General features: G+C 38.2%; 1 protein-coding gene across 4 annotated transcripts in view; it reads left to right on the forward strand.

Moving 5' to 3' along the window:
* The first annotated feature begins 429 nt into the window (after nt 1-429).
* Nucleotides 430-27,315, forward strand: part of LRCH1 (leucine rich repeats and calponin homology domain containing 1) — a 136,227-nt gene continuing 109,341 nt past the window's right edge. For all 4 annotated transcript variants that reach the window (XM_086620528.1, XM_086620533.1, XM_086620541.1 and 1 more), the window contains exon 1: nt 430-670. In XM_086620528.1, the coding sequence (XP_086476654.1) occupies nt 430-670 (241 nt within the window). The remainder of the gene's footprint in view (nt 671-27,315) is intronic.

Below are 27,315 nucleotides of genomic sequence, written 5' to 3' on the forward strand. Positions count from 1 at the left end.
ATCCAGCCCGCGAACCTCCCGGGCTGGCCGTTAAAAGGGAAGGCGGCGGGGATGTCGTGACATTAAAAAAAAGAAACAACCAGGGAGAGCTCGCCCCTCCTTGAGCTCTCGCACGCGGTTGCATCTGCGCTCGCAGCCGCACTCGCAGCGGCGGAGGCGCGGCCGCTAGGGGGCGCCGCAGCGCCCCGGCCCGCGCGGGCGATGGGGGGGGGGCGGGGGGGGAGGGCGGTGAGGCGGAGCATGCGCAGTGGGGGCGCCTCGCCCGGGCCGCGCGCCTCCGCCTCCTGCCCGCGCTCGCCGCTCCCCCTCTCCCTCGCGGCGGCGGTGCCGCCACCACCACAGCGAGCGGAAGGAGGAGGAAGGGAGGGAGGGAGGCAGGTCCGGCGGCCCTCTCGCGTACCCCCAGCGGCGAGGCGGGCGAGGGGAAAGATGGCGACGCTGGGAGGCGAGTCGCAGCCCTTCCCCACCGCTGCCCTGGCGGCGGCAACGGCCGGGGTGGGCGGCGGCGGCGGGTCTCTGGGTTTGCAGGCGCCTCTGAACCGCGGTCTGGAGCGGGCTTTGGAGGAGGCGGCTCACTCCGGGGGGCTCAACCTGAGCGGCAGGAAGCTGAAGGAGTTCCCGCGCAGCGCCGCCGCCCTCAGCCACGACCTCTCCGATACGGTGCGGGCAGGTGAGGCCAGGCGAGGAACCGGGGGCGCGGAGAGGAGGGGGCAACCGGTGCCGGTATCTGCTTGAGGGGGCGGACCCACCCCAGGGGGTCCCACCTTCCCGCCCCCTCAGGCATCTCAGTGCCCCACAACCTCCCTGTGAGGAGAACACCCACTCCCTACCCTTTCACTCAACCTCCGTGACATGAGGCGTTCGCGCTTCCCTGGGCCCGTCCTCACACGGAAACCCAGCCCGCTCGCAGCTCTGCTTGGACCCTGTCCTTTCTTTTATTTTTTCTTCTCCCCTCCGCCTTGCTGTACGAGGTAGGTGTTTGCTCCCATATGGCTGGATAGCTGCACACCCTCCTTCATCCCCCCTCCCTGCATTTGGTGAGGCAGAGCTGGCTCTCCCGTGGCATACTGGGGGAGTGCTTGTGTGTGGGGGTTGAATTCTTGCTCGCACCTGTCTTCTTCTCCCTCCGGGGAATGTGCATTTCTGTGCCAGCCTTCCCTGACCACTGAGGTTTGAGGTGGCAGCCAGCCCACCTTTGAATCGGTTGTGTGAGGAATGCGTAAGTGTCCCAGGTTGAATACCTGCGCCTTCCATCCTGTGGCTTGTAGGTGGACCCACCTGGTATGGATGGGATGCATGTCTGTATGTAACCACATTAGGACACTGATTTGCCTCTAAACATCTCGCCTGTTTGTGTTCCACAAGTGGAGACATGTCCATAGGAACACTTTTGCTGGGCAGCTACCCCAGGAAGCATGCTGCCTTTCACAAGTGCTGCTTGTCTGACACTGGGTTGACTTCCACCCTTGTTATCTTTACAGACATGTAGCCATAGTTCCGGCTCTGTGTACAACACAGTCTTCCAAGGCAAGTGTGGAGAGAAATCTCTCTATCTTCACAGATACTGTCGTGTTCTGCGGTGGGGGACACCATCATTATGTAAATCTGCAGAGGGGACGGGCCTAACAGCCCTGCAGGCAGGAGTGGTGAGGGGAAATGTATCCAGTCGGTGTTTATCTTGCCCTTGTGCCCTCCTTCCAACATGCAAAAAGGCACTCTTGTATCTTACCTAAGGGGGCAGACCCCCACAAAGGCTCGGATGTGTTTTCTTGTCCCTATTTGTGCCAAGGATTGGAACCTAATCCATTCTTTACACAGTGTCAATAGGTAGAACAGTACAAACCTGCTCTAGAAGAATATATTGGTGTATTTCTAAGGTCTTTAGTGTACCGCCTCTGCATGCCCTTTTGTGTCCCCATTTGCCTACTGAAGATAGTTGTGTTGTAACAGCAGAGGAGCAGACAAGTAGTCACTTGTTCTTGTCCCGCAAAACAGCAGGTGCTCTACCTGCGTGCAAACATGTGATAACATGAACCTGAATTCTCAACTACTCCTACATGTGAGAATATTTCTACCTTCCTGTATGTGGAGACGTATGTGCTTACTGCATACTTGTATCTATCCCAACTATAGGGAACAGAGTAACGTCTCGGACGTGTGGTAGATGTCATATGTAATTGTTATTTAGCTCTGTAACTTGTTTGCTGTTGCTGAATGGATTTCACAGCAGTCTGTGTGAACACCCATATCATCATATCGATAAAAGATAAATATGAAGGAAACTTGATGAATGAAACTATTGTGAATTGGTAGCATGAATTGCCATGCTAACCATTAACTGACTTGATAACAGATGTGATAGTGAAAGGGATAAGGCATGACAGTGGAACTGTATGCAGTTAGAAGAATGACTGTCAACTTGTCTCCCCAAGCAAGATGTTCTCTCTCTTTTCTTTTTGAAAGTTGTAGCCTAACGAAGACATGCCGTGATATAAGTACTTTGGAAATATGGAATGCTAGCTTGTTTGGTTTGACCTAGTACTGATCCAGAGTGTCGGAAAATAAAATTATGTACTGGAAAAAAAATTATTTGATTGGCAGTGATTACATATTAGTATTTGTATATTATGTAAGTATTTTCTGTACAAGCATGAGCTGTGTGTTGTATGTATAGGTAGTACGTGCTTGTTACATGCTTACTTACTCTAGCCAGTTTTCTGTTCAGAGGAGAGCTCTGGAAAAATTAGTCTTTGCCTTCAAGTGTTAATATGTTTTTGTTGGAGTTTACATAGAAGATATTCAATATGAAATTCAGTGTAGAATGAGATTTTTCATTCTCTTTTTGTTTGGTATAAACAGCAGTGTAAAGCAGCCCATGCCTCAATCTTGTGATAACAGCAGCCCGTTTTTGATTGTCCTCTTTCAGGAGAACTGTGTGTTAATCTATAGTTACTTTATATTTCTGTTTTTAACAGCATGTTGTAACTGTTTAATGGGAATTGTTTGCCTTTGAGTTGTCGTATGCTGATATATTTCCGAAAAAGCTGTGTTCCTTTTCACTTGTTACATTACATAAGTAGAATATATAAACAGAAGAGACGCTTGGCTTAAGCCCAGATTTCTGAAGCTCTCAGGGCAAACTCTTGATGGGAATTTTCTTCTCTCGCTTCCTCTCCATAAATGTGCATAGTATAAAAACAGTACTTTCTTGTACAACTTGGAATATGTCCTTGCAATGAGTGACTTTTACTTTTGGATTTGATGTGCTGACGTGTGTCTGAGGCCCTGAAACTTTGGTGTTTGGGTACAGGTGGCCTTTCATTGTTAAAGCTTTTTTTTTGCTAAAGAGAGCCAATCTCGCTGAAAAATAAAGACTAGTCTGGGGGATTGAGTTTAGAGATCTGAGGAGCAGGGAATTTCCAGAAAACTGAAACCATGACTGTATCTTGACAGTGTTTTAGCATTAGATACCGGCAGTATTTCTGGATTGAGAAAGTGATGGTCTACAGATACTCTCAAATAAAATATTACTAAGCTTGTTTTCTAGAAAAGTTCTGAGTGCTTTATGTAGATCAGAGAAAGATAGAAGTGTTAAACTTTAAATTCTCTGTTCGTTTATTTTTTTTTTCTTGACGTTGGAGGTCGGATTTTATGTAGCAATTGATACAGTTGCAAAAGGGACCTAGCTTGTTTGCCTTTAATAGCTGAGACTGAATTGCTTGACTTTTCTAGCTTTTATTGCAGTTACGTTCCATAGTAACTGTAGAGGCTTAACTATACTTGTCACTTTTTATTTGTGCAGCTTCTTGGTATGCTTTTCCTTCTGTGACTTTTTTCTTATTGAATACATCTTACTTGTAGAGACATGATAGGATGTTTCTTCCTCAGTTATTGAAAGTTTTGCTCAAGAGCTCAGTGACCTGGTCAGATGAACTTTCAGGCAGTATCTTTGCATGCAGAAGGGAGTTTTCATGGTGTGCAGTACTGTTAGAAGAAAATAAAACCTCTATGTAAAGTATCTTGAGTTTAGTCAGATGTTTTAAACCACATCAGTGTAGATGCATTGCAAAAACCGTTTCAAAAATAATAAATGCTATTCTTATCACTTTTATTACAGGCTGGGTTATGCAGAAGACAGTGGCACAGTAATCACATAGTTCTTAAGTAATAGTATGCAATTATATTCCTCAAAACCACTGGGAATGCTGGAAGCATTTTAGTATGTAAAAGAGGTAGAAAAAGCCCCAAAGCTGTTGCTTAAATGTGTAACCATGGCTGCCTGTATCGCTTCAACCTCTTTGTGTAGGCTTTGGCTGTATTTCTGAAGACAGATCATCTGAACCTTTTCTGGTGAATCCCTGTTTGACCCATTTCTGTTGTGTGGGTTAGGCACATGAGGAAGGATTACTTGCTGCTGCTTGTCATGATGTGGGACAGAAGCAAATTTTTTTTTTTTAATCAGGTGTTGGATTGTTTGAAAAGAAATACAAATTGAAGTATTTGATTGCTAGTTTCGATAGTATGAAATTCTTGAAGGAATATGTGTTTATTTTTTATACTTTAGAATGCTCACTAGACAAAAGAACTCCTACCTGCTGTTTTTTTTTTTTTTTAAAATACTTATAAATGGACCGTGCTCTCCAGACAATGCGGTGTTGAAGACATCTTAGCCTGGCAGCGTCTCTGAAACAGTTGTTTGGACTGTGTAACTACAGATTTGTTTTCGAGATGGTCCAAAAATCACAGTATCACCTGAACAACTATCTGAAAACCTGTAGAGTTTTAATTTTAGTTTTTGGGGCACTTTAGCTAAAGTTTTGACATCTAAGCACTTCCTGTGGTGTCATGTAAAAGAAAAAAATAAGTAATGAAGTTGCAAATTGTCTTCTGTCACAGTGAAGTGCAGGAATGGTGAGGCACTGGAACAGGTTGCCCAGAGAAGTTGTAGATGCCCCATCCCTGGAAGTGTTCAAGGCCAGGCTGGATGAGGCTTTGGGCAACCTGGTGTAGTGGAGGGTTTCCCTGCCCATCTGCCATGGCAGGGGAGTTGGAACTAGATGATCTTTAAGGTCCCTTCCAACCCTAACCCTTCTATGATTCTATGAATGCATTTGTTTGTACGCAACTGTTTGAAGTTCTTTCTGAAAAATATATATTTCTTGTTTTCAGGATCGATGCTGATTCAGGTGAAATAAATTCATTTCAGTCCTCTTTGCTAGTAATAAAAAAAAATAAATTCTCATTTACCATTTAAAAAAAACCCACAACTGTGTGTATTGGATTGCCATAGTCTATTGTCACTGATTTTTCTCTAGCTCCTCAGTCTGAGAATTCTCCTAATTATAGCAGTAGTTGTGCAGTTGGTTCCACTTCTTACAAACATAGGTTGTACTGGGAAGGATGTCACAGATACAGACTAGTTTGTTTGTGCTACCGCACTCTTTCATGAACCAAAAATGACCGCCCAACAGACTCTTCTTTAGAATTTGGTTATTATTTGGTCACTAGGGAAAGAGATTTGATATGCCCCTCTCCTTTTAAGAATTCTCTCTGATAATTACTGCTTTGAATAGGTTGTAATTCATCATCTTGAATTCATATTTTGATTACATTGTGGGTTTTTTGGGTGAGGCTTCTTGAGAACCTTTTATTTGGCTCATTTTATCCAAGCTTGTATCAATAAAAATAACGTCTTTTATTATAAAGCTGAAAAAAAGAATAAAACTCTGTTTCTTCTTTATGTTCAATAGTCAGTCCTTCCTACAACCTTCCTGTGTTTATTTGAAGATTTTTAACCTTACTTATTCTGTCTGTTACATAAATAACATCCTAAACATATTTGGACAGGGAAGCATGTTTGTTTATTCCCACAAATGAATTGAACATTACCCTGCAGCCGAAAGTTATGGAACGTAACTCTTTTTGGAGATTACTGTGTAATGTGTTTTTACATCACGGCTGAAAAAATGAAGATAAATTCATTTTGTATTTATATTATGTATCCAACAGTATAAATGCAATTTCAGACTGTAACTTCATAATGTGGTCTGTCTGGACATCTCTATATTAACATATTCTGGTTTCTTTTTTTTTCTGAAAAGCAATGCTTTGTGAAAGAGCTTTATCAAACTAAATGATTTTTTTTGAGAAGTAGACATGCTTAGCAACTTATAACTGCAGAATACCCTGTAAAGCCCTTTGGTCCTTTTTTTCTCTTTTCTTCCCCAAGTCTGAGTATGTCGTTACTTGTGGATCATATAAACATCAAGGCTATTGACTCGTGTTGAAAAGAGTCTATTAGTTCTTTTGCTATATAGAGTCTAGTCAGTTGTGCTTTTGAAAGTTACCTCTTTTGTCTGGAGATTTATGCCCCCAAGGCTGAAATGAAGTCAGTGACTTTGCAGGTGCCATTAGGCTCTTCTCAGCACAAAATAAAGTGAATTAGCTCAGAGTGCCTTTTGTTGCATGAAACAAATTAGGAGTACTCAATTGCCTGGTTACTGTTTCAGAATATGGCTTGAGCAGATTAATAGCTTTCTCCCAATGGTTCTGAGCGTGTGTCCTTCTTCCCCAGTGTGGGGTTTTTTTGTTTGTTTCTTGTTTGGCTAGATTACTTTGTAGAGAAGCTTCAAAACTAGTGTAAGGGCTGAGAGGTAGGAGAGATGACAGCCTAGAAATCACATGATAGGAGGGAAGATGAAACCTCTCAATTTAGCAGGAGTAAGCTCAGCTGTTTATTGAACCTTTACCCTTAAAGTTAACTTCCAATTTAAGGTGGCTTGTTTTCAAGCAGGTCTGCCTAGAGCTAAAGTTGTGTTTGTCCACGCTGTGCATGTAAATGGATGAAAACTGGTTACTTTTGTAGAAATGTTGTCACTTTGTGTGCTATTGGCCCATCTGCCTTGGAAGTGACTGAGTCAGAGCTCCAAAAGTGCTATTATGGTGTTAAAGATGCTACAGATTCCTTCTCAAATGCTTCTAGCAGAACAACTTTGGTTTTGAAGATCTACCGCATGTGATCACAGACCTTGTGAGAGGTAGAAGCCAAATATCCTATGTGGTTTGTGAGCCTCCTTTTATTCCTTCTCCTGGTTTGTTTCTTTTGTGTCCTTGACACAAGACATCTCGGTTTAGACATCCATAAAACAGGAGAGATGGTGGAATCTTAATACAGTTACTATACGTAGAGTTTTGAAAGCACTAAATACTTATGTGAGGGAAAGAGACCAGGGTAGAATTGGCTGTGACAAAGTAGCCTGAATATTTGCCCAGTAGAACTGTGACTTGGAAGGGGGCAAAAGCCAATATAACATAGGTTTGTACAAGAAAATGAATAGAAAGAAGATACTATTTACAGGCGCAAGTGTCATACAAAGTGAGTGAAAATTTATGAAGTTCTGAGTGAAAATATATGAAGTGGTTGAAGTGAGAGAAGGGAAAGGATTATAAGCAGGGAGGTGAGCTTTATGTTCTAGATAGAGTGTAATGGCTTGGGATACTTTTCTGATATCTGTAAAACTGAGGAGTTACATTAATAATAATGATTAGAATTTTATGAACAGAGAATTAGATAAACATGAAGAAAATTATTTGATTAGTATACATGGGATTTACAGGCTTTATACTACAAATAACAGTTTAAAGTTCATACTTTAAAAGATTAACTGTTGAATTTAAGTTTGGGAAGCTTAGTATTCATTTGTGGGCAGAAGGAAAAGCTGGTGACATTTTTGCTGCTTACGGAGTTGCAAGAGCAACCAAGACAGAGGGACTGATGTTTTGTGTATCAGAATGACCATTCTAGGAAGGATGAGTAACTTCCCCAGGCCACAGACTGTTCATTCTGCCTGCCGTGTTCTTGCTGGTGCTGCTAGTAAGCATCTACTAGTTTTGCGAACGTTCCTGAGCTGGTTAGATCCCTAATTCATGATTCAAACCAGTATGATTTAAATTATCTAAGTGGCACTTCTGAAACCAGAGAGAGATCCTTAACGTGTTCTGTTGAGACCAGAATTATGAAAATAGCATACCCATTTATTGTTCTCCCATGTGTAAAACTGAGAGAGCCAGAAATGTTATCACTGTATTCAGCGTGCAGATCACTGCCAAAACTAGAAATGGCTGTTGTATCTCCTGTCTGCTCTCTGCTGACCATGTTTTGCAGGGTATAATACACACATCAGAGCAGTTGTTTGGAAAAGTACTGAGGAATCAAGCTTCTGGAGGAACAATTACTTTCTGCTAAATTTGTGGGCGGATGTGTCCTTGTGGGACGAGTTCAGTTCTAAAATTCTAATGCTTCTCCCCAGCTTCTTTCCCCTAAGGGTGTCTTGTTGGCCAGCTTGCAGTTTTATCCCTTTCTTTCCTTGTATGGTGTAGAACACCATAATATCTGTAAATCTCCTAACTATTTAAAAATAGAAATAAGTCTTTCGTCCTTGTATCCCAGTCTGTAAGGGAAATATTTTTAAAGGAAAAAAAAGTCAAAACTTGTGAGATGATGATCTTGGCAGAGCCAAATGAGGGTTAATTTTGCATTTAATTTGGAGCCTGAGGTTTGCATTCACTTTCGAAGCGGCATGAAATGTTTCATGTTCAGCTGAGCTTGTGGGAATTGTGATTAATTTATTTAAAATCTAACTGATAATTTCATGATGCCAATGTGAGGTAGCTCTTCTCTATATGGTTAGAGGAGTTACTGGAAGTAGCTGGAGGTTCTGAGTATTAGAATAGAGTTCTTGAATTGATCTTTATGTGAAGCAGAACAAGAGCAAAACAGCTGAGCACCTTGTTAACGGTGACCTGTGCTGGTTAAAGGATGAGGTTTTTATGTTGGTTTTCTGTAGCTGGGTGATCTAAGATCGCCTGTATATCCCATGTATACTAATCAAAGGAATAATTCCTTGGTGTGAGTTGCAGTAATTGTAATATTGAGTCTGGAGGATGAGAACTTGTGCAGATGGTTGCTTTTCCTTGGTTTGGAAATGCTCTTTGTAGAATGGAGGGAATTACTTGTACTGAACAACCTGTGGTCTGTTACCTTTTCTGCTTTTCAATAGATTAATTTATTGAAATACACCAAGTGCTTGCACATATAAATTACAAATGTAGACATTATGAATGTTTTGTGTCTCCCTACAATAGTTTCTGCACTTTTCTTGGTGCTCCTTCCTTTTGAAGGGAATGTTGCCAGTGTCGAGGTAGACTTCAAACACCTGCTTTAAAAACAGAGCTTTTATTTCCTTCCAAAACTTCAGTGCTGTAAAATGCAAAATTGATAACAGATGTAACTTCTAGTTTTTTGATTTAACTATATAGGCTAGTTAGATGTTTTCTACTAATGCAGCCCTATAAATACTTCTTTCTGGTAGAAGGAGGCACTGCTGGGACAGCTTGCGTTAATAAGTGGGTGGCGAATTTAAGGTAAATAACTTATTGAATTAAAGAAATTAAATTCAGCAAAAAAAATCTTGGAAGTATATTTAAACATAGCATGTGGCTTTTTATTTATACTCTAGATTATAATATAAAGTAGTATGCTTCAAAAGTAATAAATTAACTACAAACGACGATTTCACTTTGATATATTGTACATTGTATTTGTGTACACAGGTGTCAGGTTTTTTTTTAACATCTGAAGTCTACATCTTTGGTTGTGTTATTTGTAGCGGCATCACTTCTTTGTAGCACTACATTAGACAGGCAAAAAGTAAAAATGAAAAAAATCAGATGAGAAATAAAAAACCCCTCCACTCTTAAATGTGAAGAGAAAAGCGTGAATGATGAGTTGGATCTGTTTGGTGAACAGAAAGAAACAGGTTCATAAAATGTGTGCACAAAGATAAGTTGGTGATCACTGAAACTGATGGAGAAGTTTTGGAAAATGGGCAAGAAATGAGATAGGAAAAGAAAATTGAATCAGAGATTAATCCAAGGGAAGAAGCAGAGCAGAATATACCTTTGGATGAGACTTACAGGAAGTAAAGAAAGATACACAAAATACAAATACAACAGTTTATGTACAGCAAGAACCTTGTGTCAGAGTTTAAAGATAGCAAAATTGCTATAAGGGTAAGTGAAACTATTATTAAAATGACTTTTCTTTTTTTTTCTGTTTGAACTTTTAACCGTTTATAAATTTAGTAACAGGAGAAATAGGGAGTAAAACTATTGAGTATTGACAGGTCATACCATTGCCATTGTTATATTACTATGTTTTGAGAATAGTGAGGCCTAGCTGAATTTATTCAATTCAGTCTTTTTAAGGCACAGCAAGTGTAGTAACAACGAAACTGTTTATTTGGTGGGGAAGGAGGAAGAATGTAGTGTCATTCATATGTTATGTAATTAAATACAGCCAGCGATGAAGATTTCTAGGGTGGGATTTCTCGTCAAAGATGAAAGGAGCCTTCTCAGCAGTTGAGGGTGGGGCAAAGATGCCCCGGTTACTAAACAGCAGCTGTGATTTGTTAAGGGAAGAAACTTAAATCCAGCTTTCCCATGCTTGTTGTATGTTGAGTTGCTAGGGTTTATTTTTAATTTTTTTTGGAGTTCATCCTGGTTCAAGAAAACTGTCTTTTTGCCTTCCACTATGTACAGTGTCGTAAGTTTTGCCTGCGATCCATGATTAGAATTTTAGTCTGGCTGAGTGCCTACTCTTTGCCTGTGTTTCATTTACCAGCCAGTTCAGATTGCTTTGTGTTAGTGACTTGTTTTTTTCCCCTCACTCACACACATCCTGTCACTTGCAAGTTTTATACCAAAGGTGGTATTTTCCCCTGCTTAGTAGTGTTTTTGAAGAAAGACGTATGACCAAGAATTTGTTTTTGGGGTTTTATGTTTCCATACTTTGTCTTATTTTAAGACTTATCAGTACCAGTACCTAGTTTGTATACAACATCAACATACTTTTGTCACTCACTGCATGTAGTTCTTGATTATTTTTTTTAGTATCTCATGAGCAGATGATGTAGTTTCTTAGTCAAAATGTGCAGAAACTAATAAGAGTGCTTTACTGAGTTGTAGCTGTATTATAATGGATGTTTCCATTCAGCATCTGAACTTTCAAATTTGATAGAAAACGGTCATGTTAGTTTGACAATGTGTAGTTTCATCCATTGTTTTTTGAAGGTCTTCTTGGCGGGGATGAAAGAGGCTGCTGACTCTGAAATTGCTTGTTTTTTCTTTTAAAAAATTGGCACGTTTCTTCCTCATCTTTGGAACTCTTTTTTTCCCGAGTGCTTATTCAATTTCAACATGAAAAGTAAAAGTGATGTATGGCAAGCTCTTCATACCACTTGCATCAAAGATTTTCTCTGGACATTATGATTTCAATGAAAAGATGAGCTAATATAAAATATCCAATCATTTCAGTTTGCTGAAATTTTTGTAAGGGAATTTAGAGATAAGAGAGCCAGTCTCTTGATATGTCCTTTTATATTGTGATACTGCAGATATTACTACTATGTTAAAGTGTGCTGTGTGTAAATTTGACATTCAGCCGACTAATCAGGAACTTCTAAGGGTGGAGAAAGTAGTCTTTTGAATTTCTTGTATTTTAATTAATTAAAAAGCCTTTTATGTAATTATAATGACTTTGAGCTGATTTCTCATTTTATTTTGTCCTAGCGTAGGCCTTGTTCTATGTGTCTGTTAAAAAATACCTTTCAAATTTGCTCTTCTCAGAGAGTTGTTTCATTGTTCTATAATGATGCAGGTTATCCCTGGTTTTACAGATTGGAAAAACTGAGGAACAGAAATTTTGAGTGGCTTAATCCAGATCTCAGAACAGATCAAGGACAAAACTGTGAAAGAAATCCAGCTTTAGTTCTCTGGTGTTTATTTTTACATCTCAGTCAAGACTGTAAGTTACCTGGAAGAATGGATGTTGAGGCATTTGAATCGAAGCTTTGTTCTGGCAGATGCTGGGACAGTAGTAAAGACATAAACCTTGAAGCTTTCATTATGGTATTAATCCCTGGGAGGGATTTTATATGTATTAACGCAGAAACAAAGAGCTCACTTTATAGTACCATCTGGCACAGAAACCTGGTAGTATGATTCAGAAATATTCAATCTCTAAAAGAATATCAGTATGGATTTGCAATCAGTTAAGAAACAGGTAACATGAAAGAGTATTAACTTTACAAAAAAAATTAGTATTTTGGCAAGAAGTGCTGTACTCCCTCTGTCAGTTTTCATATCTTTGTACATTTGGCTTCCTAGAGAACTGGAAAGGTTATTTTTGGCCTAGTGCCCAAGGCTAAAAATGGCTTCTGGAATCTTATAGCTCAGTTTGGTGTTGAACAGTTCTGTGCGGTAGTAACATAACTGCAGTAATCGGTAGTTTCACCAAAGCATTTTAGTTATGCACTTAAATGTTAAGCTGTGGGAGATGTGGCCATGTGATCCTTCCAACATCCAGTTTATCAGAAAAATTTAAGCCGTGTTTATCTATGAAGCAATGGTACCCTGAAAAAAAAAGAGGCTTTTCTACAAGTGCTTGTTAAAGGGGAGTAAGAATGAGTGTAAAGTTTAGCCTTTACCGGGAAAGGCTCTAAAATGAAGAAATAAATCATGATATTGCTATGGGAACAGTGAAACATGAGCATTGCATTTCAGACTATACATGTGGGAAACAGAATGATTTTGAGAAGTTTCCTTGTGGTTCTATCCAGTATAGTAGGATTTACCTTTAAAAGTGAAAAAAAAAAAACAAAACCCAAACATCCCCACCCCACCAAGAAACAAGTACACCAGTTATTGTATGTGAATGTGTGCTTATAATAAATGTAGATTTCTGAATGATTGCTGAATAGTTTGGATGATTACATAACCAGGAGTTTGGAATAGTCAGAAGAAGGAGGGGCTAACTATTTAAATCTGAAAAATCTTACACCAGTAAAAGGTCTGAAAAGGAGAATACTTACGAAAAAGCTGGATATTGCATCCCTGTACATACTTCCCAAATCTATTAGCTGTTTCCCATTTTTTTTTTTATTGGAACAAGTGAGAATACTGCATGGTGCTACATGAAAGTAAAGCTTTTCTGATAAGAATTTGTGTAAAAATAGATACAATTTTTATGTGAGTGAGATCAGCATGGACAAATTCTGCATGAGAATCAGTGTTGCTCTAGACATAGCTCATAAACATCCATAAAACATTAATTCTAAAATCTTTTGAGAGATGAGTATTGGTTTTTTGTTTTCTAATTTTGCAGTGTAAGGCTTTGTTAACACAGTAGTCTGGAAACATGGCCAAAATAAAATGAGTTCTGGTCAACTTTGTGATCACACATTTAAGATGGCCAGTTCTGTATCAGTGCTAATGTTTGAGAGCCTTCTACCTGCAAAATGACTATTTCTAAAATACAAATTCTTTTGCCTAAACCATTTGTGAAAAAGAATAATTCCAGATTAACTTCTAAAGAATATTTATGCTCAATCTGCAGAAAGGTTGAATTTTGCTTACCTGGTCAGAAACCTTGCCAGTTCTCCTAAATACAGCTGTCCCTCTAAGACTGACATCTTTTATTTCATATTTTGGTGACTAAGTAGTCTAAACTGTTTATATTTCTTGCTTACAACCTCTAGCAAAATATTTTTATAGCGTGTTTGCTATTTTTGAAAATTATTTTTGATATGGTACTTATTGAAGATAAATCACCTTCTCAGTTAACAGTATTTGAAGTAATTATACTGTCTCCAAAAATCTTCTTTCCTTGTCTCCAACAAAACCATTTTACTTTTCAATGTTCTCATCATAGAAAAATAAAAATATTTGCGATTAGATGATGTTCTGCTTGTAATTGATTCAGCTTGGAAAAAAACCAGATATCTTTTGTGCTCCTTCTTAATGCGTTTACATTATGTCATTGTGTGTGTATTATATATATTAAATGCATTATGTAAGAAAAGAAGGTTCCACCTGCTCTGTTTTCTGCATCATACAGTTCTACATTTTCATGTGTTTCCAAATCCTTCCTTGATGCATGAAATAAGAATAGCCTGAGGTTAAGCCGATCAAGATGTGTGAAAGAAGTCTGGACGTAAGGAGAAATATATTACTTTATTGGTAATTATTATGATTAAGTTATTAAATTAAGGTTATGTGAGCATAACCACTATATATCTTTCCTATGGAATAGTATAATTAAATCCATGGAAAGCAATGTTATAAAAGAGAAAATGGTAGTGAGCAGTAAGCTGTTAAGGTTTTCGCTTTATTAACAGAAGCTACTTTCTCTTAGAGGAATTTCTCTAATACTTCAAGAACGTTGAGTCACTTTCGTTGTTCTTTACCAGATGTATCTCATCTTATTTCATGCTGCTGTTTTTGTTCTGGGGCTAGTGGACTACACTTATTGAAGCATGGAATAATTGATATGTCTCAATACTAAAAGAGACTTTTATGTTGATACAGTTTGACCCTCTGCCTAATACTGGCCATAAATTTCCCTGAGTCTTTGTATCTAGATCAGAAATTTATGGCTCATATGTACTGTCTCGATTTTAATGTACGCCAGTGATAATAGTATGATTAATTATATATTCCCTTGGGAAATCAATAAATCACGCACACTATTTTGTATTTTAGCTTGAAGTTCTTTATTCTTTAACTACTAGATCAGCTAATCCGCTATATCAGACATTCGCTCTTCTGCAGTTGTTTGTAAATTAATTTTTACCTTTAATAGACAAAGAACTTTGATTAGTGAGGGATAATTCCTATTACTCTAAGATGCTACTGCAGTTGTCCATCTAGCTTCCTGCTGAAAGGCGCTGCACATCTAACTAGGGTGACAAGACTAAACAGTGATGAAGGTGGATTTGGACTAACAGGACAGACTGAACTGTGGTGGTGTTGAGGAGCTGGCACATGATTCCACCTGCTGTCCCTGTTCTGGGGAAGGTAACCACCAACAGAGGAGTGGGGGGCAGAGTTGAGGCTGCTAATATCTTACATTGCTGTAGTGAATGTTGCAAGGGCGAATGAGTCAGTCCTAAACAGACAAACCTTTGGTGTTCTGTGAAATATGATTTCAGATCCTAAATATTGTAATTTCATGAAACCTCATCAGTTTTGAGGTGCTTTAACCTTTTTATTGTCTTTCACTTAGTTATTAACTCAACAACTGGACACAGCAATTTGTGAGGTGCTTTGCTGGTACTGTCAGTGGGATAATGTGTGTTCAGCTTATTTATCAATAGTTGCTCTTAATGCACCCAACTTTCGTGATGGTCATTTGCATCTTAGAGTCGATTGGAGCTTGTGAATGTCAGCTCCAGGCTTATGCTGTCACTTCCCAAGGCTATGATTGCATTCTTCTGTGTTGTCAAGTTTTCATATGGCAGGGTATGATATTGTCTAACCTGCCATGTGCTCCAGGCCCTCGGGTATCTGTAACTTGGCATTGCTGTTACTTATAGCACCATTAACATAATCACTTGCAGATTTTATTAGCAATGGCTTTGTATTCTAGGGGGGAAAGTCTCAGAAATATTGACTGGTGTTGGGCTGTGAAGAAATACGTCTAAAAATTTTCTCACGACTTCCTTGAGGATATCGTTCAGTTTCTCTGAGTAGATGTCAGATTAACACTCTACAACCAAACCAAAATGACTGATGTTCTGGAATGAACAAATCAAAAGGCTCTTCTAATAGACAGTATATTCATATGAGATTATAGAATATGATTGGTTTCAGTAGTGTACAAGTTTTAGCTTCTGATGGTGTTTATTAAGGATGTAAAATTATTGCTAGAAAAAAATACTTTCATATCTGTCTCCTTTGGTGTTCTGCTATATGAATTAAGGACATAAAAATGAAGATTATTTCTAATGCTGAAGAAGGTTTTAAATCAAATACAGGAAAAGTTGCTTTTTAATTAAGAATTCCTCCTGGAGTATCCATTCTAGAACGGATTGCTTGACAATTCTGTTTATAGAAACAGGATGTTTTTGTTTTATGAAATGTGGATTTCTTGGGAACTCGTTTTGAGAGTGTCTGCCTCCACCCTTGGTGGAATGCAGATGACATCAGATTTTTTTATGTACTGGTACTACAGCCAGTACATAAAAACCAGCTTTAGAAGTGTCAGTGACATAAAAGGAGTTGCATGGTAAGCAGTCTTACGATTTAAGGTGAATGGGTGATATCGATGTCCAGGTGATCATATCTAAGGCAATAAAAATATAGTAGCAGGTGATTTTGATTTTTACCTATACAATTTTAAGTATTCTGACTGGAGTGTAGGTTCCACTTCAGATCATTTTGTGACCTTTCTAAAGCATACCCCTTCAGTTGCCTTTCTTGGATGGCAAAGCTGTGTTGTTCACTTCTTTTGGATCTCTTTGTTTGTGGTTTTCTCTCACTCGTGACAATTTTGGTTCAATTGACATTTGATTTTAGTGGTATCATTTCCCTTTGGAGACTTTTGGTTAAGATCTAATTGCAACTTCACAAAACCAACTGCCTTAAGCAGAATATTGGTTTATAAATAAAAAGGCAAGTATCAGTTAAAACATGCAGTTAATTTAATGAGAGCCTTATTCTAACTTTGTATCTAAATTTTATGGGATCATAGGATAACTCAGGAAGGAGCCCCTCGAGGTCATCTAGTCCAACCACCTGTGCAAAGCAGTGTCAAGTAGGAACCTGTTCAATCTGTTCTTGCCAGCTGAAGCATATTGCGTTTAGCTGAGGCTTTTCCAAGTATCTTGAACTCCCAAGTATTCTTCTTCTTATGAATTTCCAACATTTTCTTGGTGACAGAATATCAAAGGTGATTACGTTTTGTTTACAACCTTGCTTTGCATCTATGCAAGACATACTACTCGGACACCTTTTGCCTGCTGAGATATTTACCCATAATCCTACTTGTAGAATTTTGCTTCAGTTGTGTACTGACATAAATTCTGACATATTTTGCATCTATTCCCGAACACAGACTCTCATTATTAGTCTGTCTGGGGAATACTGAAGAAAGGACTTAGGTTAAAGCATTTTGGAAGTGCCTTTACTAACACTCTAAAAGAGAATGTGATGGTTGTGGTTATTGTTTTAAACCCTATTCTGCATACATTGAGGTTTCTTCATTTGAAGGATGTTCATGAGGAACTTAAAATACTCGAGCCTGAAATGCTTAGTAAGAATTCTAGGAGACACAGATTTGTTTAGGTTGAGATAGTGCGTTTTTTTTTTTCTTTTAAGTTCTGATGGCAACTGTGGAACGCCTGTGTTTAAAATTAATAAACTGCTTAAATGATATGGCGGTAAATTTTACTTATTTGTTCTGAGTTAACCCCAGTAGGTATCTAAGCCCCACACAGCTGCTCTCTCACTCTTCCCCAGTGGGATGGAGAAGAGAATCGAAAGGGTAAAAGTGTGAAAACTTGTGGGTTGAGTGTCACTCACTTAAAGTGTCTCTAACACTTTAATAGGTAAAGAAAAAGCTGTACACACAAGTGAAGCGAAATACATTGTGGGGTTTTAGGATTTTTTTTTGACAAATTGGTGTGTAAATGCAGGTAGGATGAAAGGTAGACAACTGAAGGTATTGGCAAAATCTCTTCTGATTGATATATGTGGTATTTTTCCTGTTCTGAATTTCTAAAACAAATGATACTTTATAGGACTAGGTTATAGCAGTGTAATGTAGCTTAGTGTCTTCTTTTATCTGCATAAACCTCAGCACAGGTTTATTCAACCTATTTTCTTGGCAAGGTCACCTGTCACACTGCTGCGTTTAGCCTGCCGTCAGCATCTGAGTTGAGTTAGTTCAGAATGAGTTTTATGGCTAAAGGATTAGAAACAAGAAGTAACTGTGGTATATTAGACCACTGGAAAATGGTAGCAAATAGTTATGGTTTTACTGTCATAGCTGCATTGAATGGTTTTGAACACAGGTATGATTAAATCTCCTTTAATTGTCTCTTGTATTGTCCCCATAAATATAGTAAGCTGTAAGTTTTAAAGAAAAAGTACAGTAAGGACAGTCATTGAGTTTATATCCTACTATACTGCATTTATACAGTTTGGTAGTGTGTGTTTTCCTTGGAGGATTGCTCTATATTCCTTAATTTTAATGTAAGGTGTTTTTCAATCAGTGTACCTAGCAGTAAATTAGCTGGAGGAAGTCAGTGTTTAAATAATATCATTTGACTGCATCATGTGAAATGTTTTTAGGGACTTTCCACAGGATTTCCACTGTGCTAATAGATAGTTTTTTAGACAGCTTTTTTTTTTTAAAAAAAAAGCTTTGACTCTTGGTCTGTCATAAAACTATTATGACAGTTTTATGTCATAAAGTTAAGTGTTTCTGAACTAGAGATGCACTTTTAGCCGTTTTTACTGCAGTTTACTAATTTGAAGCAGAATTTTTAAGTTACGTAGCATGAATCTCTTGTGTTGTTGCACAGTGTTTTAGTAGTTAACTTGGAATGACACAATGTATACTCCTGTACTGTATGGGAAAGGAGAGTAAGATGACAAGGCCAAGCCTTAGGATACCTGTTGGAAATTGCTTCTCCCCTCTTTTGCTTTAACCTGTGTTTTATAGTAATGAAACTAGTTAATTCACAGAAGAGTTGAGTCTTGGCGCAAATACCTACTGGCCTCCCTCTGACACTGAGGAAAAAGGAAGGGAACAGAAGATTGAGCCCACCTTCTCTTTTTGCATAAAAACAGATTGAGATGTAACCCCTTGCAAAGGTGTTTCTCCAAGAACTTTGCTTGCTTTTTTAGTCGTGTGAGAAAGCGGATCTATAATTTGGAATGGTTATTTAATAAAGGAAAGTTTATGAAAATGAATGTATGATTAACTTATTTTCATCAGTTTTGTTTTAAATGTACTTGGAAGTGAAACTTGAAAAAAGATTTTAATACCAAGCAGTAACTTTCAGCTCGTAACAGAAGGACATTGCATTGTACGTTTAGATACCTTCTTGCTTGTAACTGAATCTAGTCATTTATGACTGCCCGATAAAATCTTTTGCTACTATTACGTGCCTGTTTTGTATGGAGAGAGACAAACAATGTATAATTGCCTACTTGGTATCTTGCTTCAAGTGAATGAGATAAACATGAAATTAAAGGATGAACTAATTCAAGTTAACATAATAAATACAAATAGGCTTACTGTAGCCCAAACACATCTCTGACCATAATTTACAGTATCACGTACTTTTAGCAAATGGCAAGAGTCATTTTTTTAATCATATTTCCCAGAATGCTAGTTTACATTTCAGAATAAATTAATTGGCCTCTGCGAAGGCTAGTTGAGTCAAAATTTCTGAAGATTACCAGATCAGTCTTAACCGTTTTGGTGAGACTGTCTGACCTGTATGTGCTTCATTTTTTACTTGTAAGACTTTGAGGAATATTTAATTTATAGATCAGTGTTACTTTTTTCCGTGTTTGATCTGTATGTATAATGTATCTTATTCAATTATAGGCCTCTGTAAGCGTTCGTAGGGCAGCTAGGGTACTTATTTTCCAGATAAAGCCACAGTTAAGCCATAAGAATGTATTTCCTTAACAGATTATTCCCTGGGGTAACTACTCACATAAAACCACATTTGTTATTAGTTTCACAATTATATGCAGGCAAAATATTTCAAATTATACTGACTACTGAAATTATTGCTTACTAGCGTTTTCTATAAAGCGCTTTCTGAAACAAGGATGTACTTGAATAAGGAACTGCCTCAGTCATTGTGCATTGTATTCTCATTTGCAGGGGTGTGCAAGCACATGTCCATAGACGTGTGAGAGAATTGTGTGTGCACATACACACATTTCAGGCATAGGGACTCAAAATTTGAATTTTAGTTTTCGTGTAGCTGGGAGAAAAAGAGACATGTTTTTATGTCTTTAATTTGAAAATTAGAGGTCTTTCTAGTGTAGTCCAGGGAGCTCTTTAGGATCAGTTTTAAGAACAATGTTTGTGATTTACACAGAGCTTATTCAAAGAAGTTGTGTTTATATTTGATTCTGAACTTGGTTGCTACTCAGAGTACATACTTATGGAAGTATGTTATTTTTTCAGTAATTTCTACATGGTCACACTTTTATGTGTGTTTTTCAGATATCTGATTGCATTCTGTTCCTCTATGTGATGAGGCATACTGAAAGACAGTATTTTAAGTGGATTTAATACAGTTCAGTGTTTTAAATACATATAAACAATAAATTTTGTGCCTTCTGTTTTTTTATCATAACTGCATTCCTTAAAAATAAGTCTCTACTCACTAGGATGGGGTAAAAATAAGTCTCTAACCCACTATTCCTCTTAGATGTCAGTGGGTTAGTGTCACTATGTTACTTGAAGCAAGATGTGTTAATCCCATATTCAAGGTTTAAATCTATGAATCCTATAGAAAAACTGCTTAGAAGCTGGAGCAGTTTTGCCATACGTTAAATTTCAGGTCTAACAGGCAGTTGGGTGGGTGGTTTGTTTTTTTTTTTTAGAGTTAAACCCTGTGGCAGGTGTAATGGATGAAATTACCAGTGAAAGTTGAGGTAGTTATGCAATCACTAATTTTTCATTTGGATAAAACTGTATCAGTTAGAGATTTGTTTTATGTATACATTGGAAATTAGCACAACTTGTAAGACTGGATCTTGGAAGCAAAATAGTTGGTGCTGGGGCCTCAGTCATGTTATTGTTACAAATTTAAAGGGATTTTATTTTTGGCTTGTTCTGATCTTGTAGAATGACCGTCCATTTAGGAGTGTCTTTTCAAGTGTAGTTGCCTCCAAAAGTTGATGTGCTCTCTGCTGTGCGTTGTAGCATGGTAAGTGGCGATGGTGAGGAGATTCGATCTTTTGAATTCCTGACCTGAACTAAAAGGCTGCCTTAGACACACTCAAGGTATTTTCAACAATCAGATTTATTTTTTTTTATGCTTTATTTAGAATAACAGGAGGATGCCTATAAAAGACGCTACGTTCAAGGTATCGTGTCAAGCATACGAAAAAAAACCAAAACTTCCTGTTTTTCTGAAAGAGGAAATTTGTGTCTCTGTTGCTGCTTTGAGAGATAGAATGCCTAGAGTAATTCTGATCCTATATTGCACTTTGAAAAACGACTGGATCTAATGCTTTTAGAGCTGCACTTAAGTAGTTTACATTTGGCCATTGTCCAAATTTTGTTTTAATAACTAGTACTGTTTGGGATGACTTTCTGTCCATGTACATGAATTCATACACAGGTAATAAAATCAGGTTTTTCCAGTTCAGAAGACTTTAAATAATGCTGACTTTGTTTTAAAAGTTAAATTGACAGGATAAGATAAATTAACATTTAATTATTTAATATGATTCTCAAAATACTGGATTAGCTAGAACAGAGCTGATTTTTTTAAATTAACAGAACATTTTTTTAAAATAAATTTGACACAGGCAAAAAGCTAATTTACATTAGCTTTACATTGGTTAATGAAACCGTCATGCAAAATTAGACTGTATCATAATCACCTTTTTAAAAGGTAATATTTGGAGCATAGCTGTTGCTTTAAAAAGACAGACATACTTCTAATTCTTGTAATTTTGGAGGGATGAATTTTTGGTCTGATGATGTATGGAAATCTGTTATGAGTTAGTTGATCTGTTGAAAGAATGTTTTAATTAACATCTCCTTTTAGCTTAACTGTGCCTCCTTTTGTTAGGTGATGTGATGAAAGCTCAGCTGCAGCTGCACGGAGGAGCACAGAGAGACAGTGCAAGGGGGGGAGCCCAAATAATACCCTGACCCTCCTACTGCACGCCCGTGACAGGATCTGTCAGCCCATCTCCACAAGCCCAGAGGAGCACAAAGGCAGACAAGGAACACAGATTAAGGACTTGGAATAAGCGATACTTTTCCAGGAAGCCTCAGCCCCATTATCCAGGTGTGAGACCCATCAGGATGAGCCAAGACTGGTGCACCTTTTAGACTGAGAGAGATCTTCCCTTGGTATATGGGACACACCGTGGGCTGCAGGGGAAGAGCGTTTTGGGTTTGCACGGGATTTAGTATGGCATGCTTTGGAGATGAACCAAAAATGGAGAAAGGGAGTGATTTAAGTGATTTGAGGAGGAACTTGTATGGGAAAATAGGGGTATTTAGGGGTTAATAAAAAAGGCCAGTCACTTGCAAATAATTTGCTGGTCTGTACGCTTGTCTGACTGTGCCTTGCATCTGATCAGTCCAGTCTGTATTATATTATTAAATTCCATTTTAATATATCCAAGATGAGGGACTCCCTATTCTGTGCGCATGGATGTATGTGGGGGACTGAGTGCCAGCAGCTGGAGTTGGACTACAGGTTGGGAGGGCCTGTCTGTCTGTGGTGCCAGCAAATGGAGAGCCTAGACTGAATGGACTTAAGTACCAGCAACCAGAATGGGATTGCAAGTTCCAGGGTCTACAGTGCCAGTGACTGTAGAGGCTGAAGTTAGTGAAACCAAGTGCTGGCCACTGGAGTGAGACCAGGGTTCAGTCCTGAGTGTCTGTGGTGCCAGCGCCTGGAGTGAATGTGGGGCGTGTGAGCATAAGAGTGCTGGCAAAGATCAACCACGACTAGCCAGCGAGCAAGTGAAGTGGTAAGGGAGCTCTGTGTCTCTAAGGGCAAGACCATGGGAGCAGCTGGCTGTTGGAAGGACCAAGGAAGTCCTGGCCACCTGCCAAAGAGACTAGGGTCTGGAGGTCTCTAGAGATGAGACCTATGTACGTACATGGCTCTCTAAGGGTGAGACCACAGTGGGGTTGGCTGTTGGAGGACCAGAGGGGAGTCCTGGCCAGCCATGTGTGTGCATGTGTGCAGCTTCAGGGGCTCTTATGTCCAGATGCCAGTGACTGGGGAGACTGAGATCTGAACCCTGCTGCTGGATGGATCCACATCCGTGTGTGTGTATATATTCCGTTGGTGCTGCCTGTGTTTGTGTGAGTGCTCTTCGTGTATGTCATTGTTACCTGTGTGGCCAGTTCTGTATACATGCATATGTGATGTGTATGTGTGCTTTGTGTGCGTCTGCCTTCTGGGAATACGTTTTCCACCTGGCTACTGGTTGGACCTGGGGCATGGAGCTGCAGTAGCTTCTCTTCTCTCAGGTTGTCTCATCTGACGTGGTATTTTCCCCTCATACCTTTTCATTATGGAATACTGATATTGATGTTTCAATATTGGTACTTTTTAAGGTATCTTAATACAGAAATTAGAAAATACTTGTTAATACAGATACCCAGTATTTGATGGATCATCTTTTATAATAGTGTTTACTTAAAAAAGCAAGTCTTCTGCAGAAATTGTTGAGTGAAAAGTGTCTTAGACACCGAACACACTTAGAATATAAAAGTTCAAGAATAGGTGAATGTCTTGACATGGGAAATGACTCAGTGTAAAGAGACTTTGATTTTGCTAACTTCTGTTACCCATTCACTTTGAAATGATTCATTTTATTGAAAAAAAAAGTGACGTTGACTCTTCACTAGTACAGCGCTGTTTTCATTTCAGTAAGCAGGATGCGTGAGCATGAATTCACTGTTGTGTTTTAAAGCGAGAGAAAAACAATGTCACTTGAGTATGTGACATCCATTCCACCATCACTACAGTGCTTTAAAACTGGATTGTGTATTTGCAACAGAAATATATCAGAGAAAAATTCTGTCTTTCCAGGCCTGTCCTTTAGTTAAGTAACTTTCAGTCTCTGTTTTAAAGTATCATTTAACAAAGTTTAAGAAGGGTTGCTGAAAGTCAGATTAATATAATGTCGGTACAGGTGTATCCCTAACTATGGTGGCTGTATATGCTTAAAGTTTCTTTAGACAGTCCTGATGTTTTGCAGGTATAAGGAATGGAGACCTCTGCAATAGCCAGGGTATCCCCGTGGATTCGTAAAATCAAGATATATGTAGACTGTGCAACTTTCAAAGAAAAACCTTCAGCATAGTGCAAAATATGCAAAACATTAAATTATCTTATTGGATATGTAACATTCAAGTGTGTGTAAAAGTTCACTCAGGTATTTCTTACAAATTCTTACTGAAACAAAGGTATGGAAAACCTTTCCCTCTGAACTTGCGTTCCTGAACCTTCCACGTTGGAGAGACTCTTTTTAAGGGTTTTGGATCTGTTGGAATTGGAGTCAGAAGAGATCTTGCACTGAATTTCACTTGGAACAGTTTCTCTACAATGGTTTCCAAAGTGAAAATATTAATTACATAAAAGCTTCAGAGTACTATTCCACTCAAACTGCTTACAAATGCTTGACATGAAACCTGAGGATTTCCTGAAAAAACATACTCCTTTCTCTATGACTACTGAAAATACAAGCAGTAGCTAGAAACAAAACCCAACTCTTGCGTCTTAAGCAGTTTCCCAAAGGAGAGCTAGACTGCCTGATACAGAGATTCTAGAATGAGAATTTTTGGGAACAGGACTTTTCCTTTTCTCAGCCTTGCCCATTTTGGATGCTCTTCACAGATGGATGTAAAAGCAGTAGATGAACCGTGGGTACAGGAGGATTAAGTTTATTCAGGTAGGATTGAAGAGGTGTAGAAGAATGGAGCTTTTATGAAAAGTTACATGAACAGATAGTAAAGATGTAAGCTCTCCAGTTTTTAAAGAAAAGTTAGACTTGATAGGAGCTCTACAGACTGCTGTTTAAAGTGTAAACTTTATTCAGAAAATTTGTGCTCTTTTTGGAGAGACTGAAAAACTTTGAGCATCTTGGCTGTATACATCTTTATTCCTTCTTAGATTTGATTTAAATCATCTGAGTTAGGAGTACTTCTCTGTACTCGTCCAGAATTGCAATTTTCTCTTCTTACTCTACAAGGCTGATTATTGTTGCAGGTTTTGCAGGGCTTGCTTCTTGCAGAACTTCCAGCGAGATAAGCTTGTGGAAAGCACAAGAGAAAACTAGAAAGCAAGCAAATAATTTCTTGAACAAGTGAAAAACATCTGTCAGTGTAAAGGTGAAAGGTGGTAATATGGGCTCACCATGGTCCATGGACGAGGAACATGACACAAAATTGCCTATTTTTTATAACTGATGAAAGAAATCTCTCTCTCAAAAAGAGAATTCCTGTGATGGATTGGTTCTGAGAATGATTGTCTCTGCAGTAGTGGTTGAACCTTCCTAAAAAGGCCTCAAGCCCTTGGTAGTATCAGCTTTAAAAAATGTGGAACATCTTTTGCTGCCGTGACTGTCTTTGCGGTCTGTTAGCCTACCAATAACTGAATGTAATTCATGTGTAAATGATGAAGATATGTCAGTTTTGTCTGGAATGCCAGTGGTGACATTTGTCCCTGCTAGAATGTTATTGCTTCCTTTAACTAATAGCTAAGAATCGGTAAATATAGGTGCCTTTTGTGTATGTTGGGAGTTTGAAGATTGCAGTTGTATCTTAGCTGGACTTGAGAGTTGAGAGAACTTTTCATTAACCTCAGAACTCATGTGACCTGTTTATTTTTATTATTCCTAGTAACAGTAGAGAATAATTGTTTCAGCAGTAATTTTCTCAGAATTGTTTATATAGCAGTAAGTGAGCTTGAGGGAACAAAGAAAACTGAGGAAGGCACATAGCTTTTGAGAGAAGCAGGAGGAGCTTGGGAGGCATAATGTAACCAGATTAATTTAACCAAGGAGGGTTTTTAAATAGGGATAAATACATTATGTTTTTGAAGTGGAGATAAGCAAATCAAACAGATTGGTCCAACTCTTCTATGTTGAGAGGAACTTAAGGAACTTGTTATCCAGAACTGTGAGATGGAGTACTGAGTTGTGACTAGCTTTTGAATCGCATAAGTGATGTTTTACATATATATATTTATACACATTGGAAGCAGTTTTATCTTATGCTATGAGGCATTATTTTTTTTTTAAAGAATAGAGCAACATATTTTTCTTTTGTAATTCTGAATATTTTCACACTTCATAAGCATTTTTATTAATATGATTAAATTTTATACATTTGGGTTTTTTGCTATCATGGAGTCTTTTGCACTCAAATTCTCTGCACATGTGTAAAAGCAACCAATCGTTGTACATCTTAAACTGTTTAAATGTGTTTTGAGATCATTAATTTTGGTTTATCACTCTGGACAAAACTCAGAATATTTGTTAGGATATTTGTGTGGAGTAATATCCTACAGGATCTTCTCATGGTTAAACAAGATGGTAAGCTATTTTACTATTGGCTTGACTTTCTGCAATCTAAACATATTAAAACCTTCCTGGCACCTCCTCAGTTAATTTAAGTTTTGAAGTGGTTTTAAAAATCCATTGATCTTGTCACCAGGGAATTTGTCATTAATATTCTGTAAATTTAGTAGTGAACTGTGGTATTTTTGAAAATGTCTTTATTTTTGAGGTGTCAAAGCTTAGATAAATATGCTCAATTTCAAAATTGTGTAAGATGTTTTATGGCTGGTGATAATAAATTAAGCATATAGAGCAGAGGAGATGTTCACCTAAAATAGTTAGTTTGTTTTACTAGAAGTATTTTATTTATAATGAAAGTGATTTCATTTGACTGTACAAAGAGAAGTGTCTTGGTACCACTGTAGCACTAGTGTAACAGCTTTGTCTGGGTAAATTTTTTATTCTTCATGAATATTCTAGACTCTACAAAAAGTTACTTTATTTAAATATCTGATCTATATTCAAGTTCAGAATTACTCTGTGTTAATTTCAAAGTTAAGTATATTTTTACAATATGTTTGGAAATGTTTGAGATTGGTATCTTTTTATTTGAGAACTGGAAACAAGTTTGAAATGCTTTTCTTGCTTGCTTTTTTTTGATTGTGGCTTCTCAGGACTTCTGTGCCTCGACAGTTGAGATACTTAGTTCGCAAAGTTTTCAACAAAAGGAAGGTAGAAAAGATGGTAGATTCTTATGCTGAGGTCCCCAACTGGCAGTGCTTGTGGTTTCCTTGTGGAATTGTCTGAAATGAATGTGAATGAAGATGAGACCACTGGGAGAAAAGGAAAAAGAAAAAAAAAAGGCAACAAAACCTTCAAAAAACATAGCAAATTAGTATCCTGTGGCTAGCCATAATGAATAGACTAACCACAGTATAGAAACAGTTTCTGGATGATGTTGATATCCAAGGCTAAAATAAAGCCATTTTTTTGCACACGAGATTATTCTCCATGATATCTAAATTCTCAGTAGAGCTGAGCCTTTTTTATTATTGAATATAGTTGCTATTTAAGAACACACCAGAAAAGCAGAGAAAAAAGTGTTTTGACTAATTAAATGAATGCCTAGCCTTTGCTTGTATTAAAGCAATGCAAATCACTTTTTAATTCTGAAAGAAAGGGCAA

Source organism: Tauraco erythrolophus, chromosome 1 (assembly GCF_009769465.1).
Source record: "Tauraco erythrolophus isolate bTauEry1 chromosome 1, bTauEry1.pri, whole genome shotgun sequence".
NCBI classification, from domain to species: Eukaryota; Metazoa; Chordata; class Aves; order Musophagiformes; family Musophagidae; genus Tauraco; species Tauraco erythrolophus.